The sequence below is a fragment of the Vigna angularis genome, chromosome 11 (genome assembly GCF_016808095.1).
Source record: "Vigna angularis cultivar LongXiaoDou No.4 chromosome 11, ASM1680809v1, whole genome shotgun sequence".
Taxonomy (NCBI): Eukaryota; Viridiplantae; Streptophyta; class Magnoliopsida; order Fabales; family Fabaceae; genus Vigna; species Vigna angularis.
In genome coordinates, this window is record NC_068980.1 from 4,245,845 (window position 1) to 4,250,462 (window position 4,618).

The 4,618-nt window shown below is 28.2% G+C and overlaps 1 protein-coding gene across 1 annotated transcript; it reads left to right on the forward strand.

The window, feature by feature from the left end:
* Positions 1-398: 398 nt before the first annotated feature.
* LOC108333522 (protein NRT1/ PTR FAMILY 2.6) lies at positions 399-4,147 on the forward strand. The gene is made up of 4 exons (XM_017568988.2): positions 399-536; positions 636-853; positions 1,802-2,343; positions 3,239-4,147. The coding sequence occupies exons 1-4, from the start codon at positions 485-487 to the stop codon at positions 4,020-4,022; spliced, it is 1,596 nt and encodes a 531-aa protein (XP_017424477.1). The 5' UTR covers positions 399-484; the 3' UTR covers positions 4,023-4,147.
* The last annotated feature ends 471 nt before the right edge of the window (positions 4,148-4,618 follow it).

Below are 4,618 nucleotides of genomic sequence, written 5' to 3' on the forward strand. Positions count from 1 at the left end.
ATTCATGATACACTAGGTAGTGGTTGGTGATAAACTCACCAGAGCAATGGTCTCATAAATATCACAGGTAGTGATAAACTTAGTTTATAAAAATTTCGCCAATAATGTTTCTTGGACAATGATTTTTCATTAGCAATTATTGTTTTATCTGATAAATAGAGATACAGAAACAAAAAGAAAGAAAAAAACTAAGAATATGAAAAAGGAAAATCATCAATTATGCAAGTGAGAGTTTGAAATATATAGTGCATGTGCGATTATGGCAAATGTATGCATTGTTTAGCTAATTATTGGTAGCCAAACGTCTATTCTTTGACGTTGGCAAATATTTTAAGAAATACAATTTAAGTAAAGAAAACAAAAGAAAAACGTGTAAGAGAAACATGTCCTATAAAAAACGGACCAGATGGGTTTTGTGGTTTGATTCTGAAGTGGAAGTGAAAGAACGTGTGACAGTAAAACAAGTGGCGGAGAAACAGAGAAGATGAACAGTGACAGCAGCAGAGGTGGTTGGAGAAGTTTTCCCTTCATAATTGGTCGGTCTTCTTCTCTCTTTCTTTGCCTGTGAGCATCATTAATCGATAATATATATTAATCAGTTAATTAATTGTTGATTAATGGTTAAACTGGAACAGGTTCAACGGCAGGTATGTCACTCGGTGGTGCAGGTATAATTGGAAACTTGATCGTGTATCTGATACGTGAGTTCAATGTAAAGAGCATCAATGCTGCACAGGTTGGAAACGTGGCAAATGGAAGCTCCAGTTTATTTCCCATTGTTGCAGCTATCATGGCTGATTCTTTCTTTGGACCTTTCTCTGTTGCCTTGCTTTCTTCCTTTCTTTCTTTCCTGGTAATTTATTCATACTCTCTCTTCATGCATCTATGTCAATACCAATATATTCTTTTCTCCAAAACTTAACCTTAAACATCTTATTTTCTTATACTTGTTTCAATGAAATTATAGAAATCTGATAACATTACAGTAATATATTATAAAAAGACTAATCTTAAGTTTCAACTTTGCCACAAATGGTTCATTGAGATGGGGTGACTGCTTTTTATTTTTATTTGTTTATTATTAGTAGTAATGTTAGCAGTTATTACAACCGATGGCAATGGACAGTCACAGTCACATCACAGATGAGTATATATCTCTTACCAGATATTTAAAAAAAAAATCATCTTTCACCCCATCTGCAAATATTTTAAAAGTTGTGGTATCTATAAATATTTTAAAAAGATGATGTTTTTAAAATAAAATTAAATAAAAAAATACAATATAAATTAAAATTTAATTTAATAAAATATAAATTAATTTTAATTTAATAAAATATAAATTAATTTTAATTTAATAAAATATAAATTAATTTTAATTTTAATTAAATTTAACTAAAATAAAATATAAATTAAATTTTAATTTTTTACAAAAATAAATATATACAAATACAAATAATATGAAATTCGATGTTAAAATATATTTACTATAACTAATAAACATTCTCAGTTATATTCACAATTATTCGTTATAAAGTTTATTTAAGGATAATGATACTTTTGATAATATTTTTGACAACATTTTAACACCATAATTTTGTAATTAATCGATGTTGGTGTTTGTGATTATTATTATTGATTGTACTAGATCAATCACAGAATGACACGTAGATGATGTTAAAATGTTGTAAAAAAAGTGTTGTGAAAATATCATTATCTTTATTTAGAATGGAGTTCTATAAATACAAATACTATTGATTTATTAAATAAAATTAATGAGACATACATTTTTAATAAATTTCAGGGCACTGTTATTTTTGTCTTGACAACAATTATTGGTTCATTGAAACCTAAACCCTGTAACAATGGATCAAAGGCATGCAACCCCCCTTCAAAGTTTCAATATGCAATCTTATACGGAGGCATAGCGCTGTGTGCACTTGGTTTTGGAGGTGCACGCTTCACAACAGCATCATTAGGAGCAAATCAATTTAATGAGGCAAAGCATCACGACACATTCTTTAACTGGTTTTTTCTGACTTGGTACGTTGCTTCTGTTGTATCCTTCACTGCCATTTTTTACATCCAAGATAATGTCAGCTGGGCTTGGGGTTTCGGCATTTGTAGTGTGGCCACCTTCATCGGCCTAATCATTCTCTTACTCGGTTACCGATTTTATCGTCTTCATAAACCTCAAGGAAGCGCCTTCTTGGATCTTGCTCGTGTTCTTGTTGCATCTATCCGTAAATGGAAATCTCAGCTTTCTTCCACACCAAAGGATTACTATATCGCCAAGGATGAGACACTTCCAATACAACCTGCTACAACTCCTGGAAAAAGATTAAGGTACTAGGTTATCGTGAAGTTTGTTGACTATGTTAAAAGTTTTATGTAGACAAAATCAATTTACTACCTAGAAATAAAATATAAAAGAATGAAAACTTTAAGCTTGGTTTTTGTAAAATTAAATTAAATTTAAAATTCATTTATCACTATTATATAAGAATTATGAATTAGATATTGTTTTAATAAAATTTACTGTTTATTGTTTTATTGTTTAATTTTTTTATTACATTATTTATTAAAGTCTAATTTTATGAATATTAAATTAAAAAAAAACAAATTATTGATAAGATTTAAAACAAAAAATCTTAATATTTATGAGTATTGATAGGACGACATACTTTTACATTCATTTGACATATATTATAATGATAAAAAGATCATAAAAAATGAGTTTTTGTATTTAAGAAAGAAAGATTAAAAAAAGTAAAAGATAATGTTGTAAAAATTTTATTAAAAAAGGGTCCAAATATTATTATTCTAATACTTTTAATAAATAATAATATGATGACACATTTTTACATTCATTTAACACATATTATAAGAATAATATAATTATAAAAGAATAAATTTTTGAATATTTTTTAAAATAATTATAAAAGAATAAATTTTTGAATATTTTTTAAAATAATTATAGCAAAAAGAAAATACTGCATTAAAATAGTTATAAAATTTTAAATTTTTGTATATTTTTTCAAATAATTATAGGAAAAAGTAAAAAAAAAACACTGTGAAATGAAATGTAAAAGGTTTATGTGTGTAAATATATTATATATTTTATGGATAAGATTTGAAACAGAAAACCTTAGCAGTGTGGTAGATCATGCTACTTTTTTTATTTGTAAAAGTGACTTTTGAACTAGCAACAGTAACAACATTGTCGTACATGGAAATGCAGATTCTTCAATCGTGCAGCTCTGATAACTGATGGAGACCTTCAATCAGATGGTTCAATCGGTAAACCATGGAGACTGTGCACAGTCCAGCAAGTGGAAAATTTCAAAGCTATAATTGGGATCTTGCCACTATGGAGTTCAAGCATATTCCTATCAGTTCCAATAGGGATTCAAGGAAGCATGACAGTTCTTCAAGCTCTAGCCACAGATCGTCAAATAGGACAGCACTTCAATTTTCCAGCAGGTTCCATTAGTGTTATACCCTTAATTTCCACATCGATTTTCCTCACTTTTCTTGATAGGGTGGTTTGGCCTGCATGGAACAAGTTCAATGGTAAATCTCCGACCACTCTCCAAAGAATCGGAACAGGTCATGTGTTGAATGTGCTTGGAATGGCTGTTTCTGCTCTTGTTGAATCAAAGAGGCTGAAGATGATTCATTCCAACCCTTCAATCACAATGTCTGTACTCTGGTTGCTTCCAGCTCTGGTGATAGTTGGCATTGGAGAATCCTTTCATTTTCCTGCACAAGTTGCATTCTACTACCAGCAACTTCCTCAGTCACTCAGAAGCACATCGACTGCTATGATTTCAATGATTATAGGAATATCTTTTTATCTGAGCACAGCCTTGATCGATCAAGTGCAGAAGAGTACTGATTGGCTACCTGATAACATAAATGAAGGGAAATTAGATCATTTTTACTGGATGATGGTTTTCATAGGAGGCATCAACTTTCTGTATTACTTGCTGTGTTCAACTTTATACAAGCACACAAAAATGTAAGAGGAGAATAACGAGGTTGGATTGTAATAAGTAATACAGTTCGCTCACTAGTTTTGTTTTTGAAACAATCTAACATTAATGTTTCTTACTTGTTAAGGATATTAGAAAGGAAAATATCTTTTTAACATTTTTTTTAACAATTTTCTTATAACATTTTATATGATAGTTTGTGATTGGTTCATTTCAAATATATAGATTAATAAAATACTGATATATAATCTATTGTAAAAAAGTTGTTAAAAAGAAAGTTTTTTTAAATTTAGTTATATATTTAAAGTTTTTAATTTGTTTTAATTTTTATATATTTTTTTCAATGGATTCCTTATTTGAAAAAACTTAATTAAGTTTTTAATTTAAAAAAAAAAATTCAATAATGTGATTTTTTCTTTTGAAATTACAATGGCATACGAAGATATCTATCATGTCAAAATTTGGATACGTGTGACTTGTCAAAATCTATACTTAAAAATCTAGATTTTCACACGTAATATTTTCAAACACTATTAATATTAATTTAATAGAAAAAATCAAATTAAATTATTTTACAATTAATTAGGATTTTAATTGACTAAAATAATATGTTACTAATTAAATTT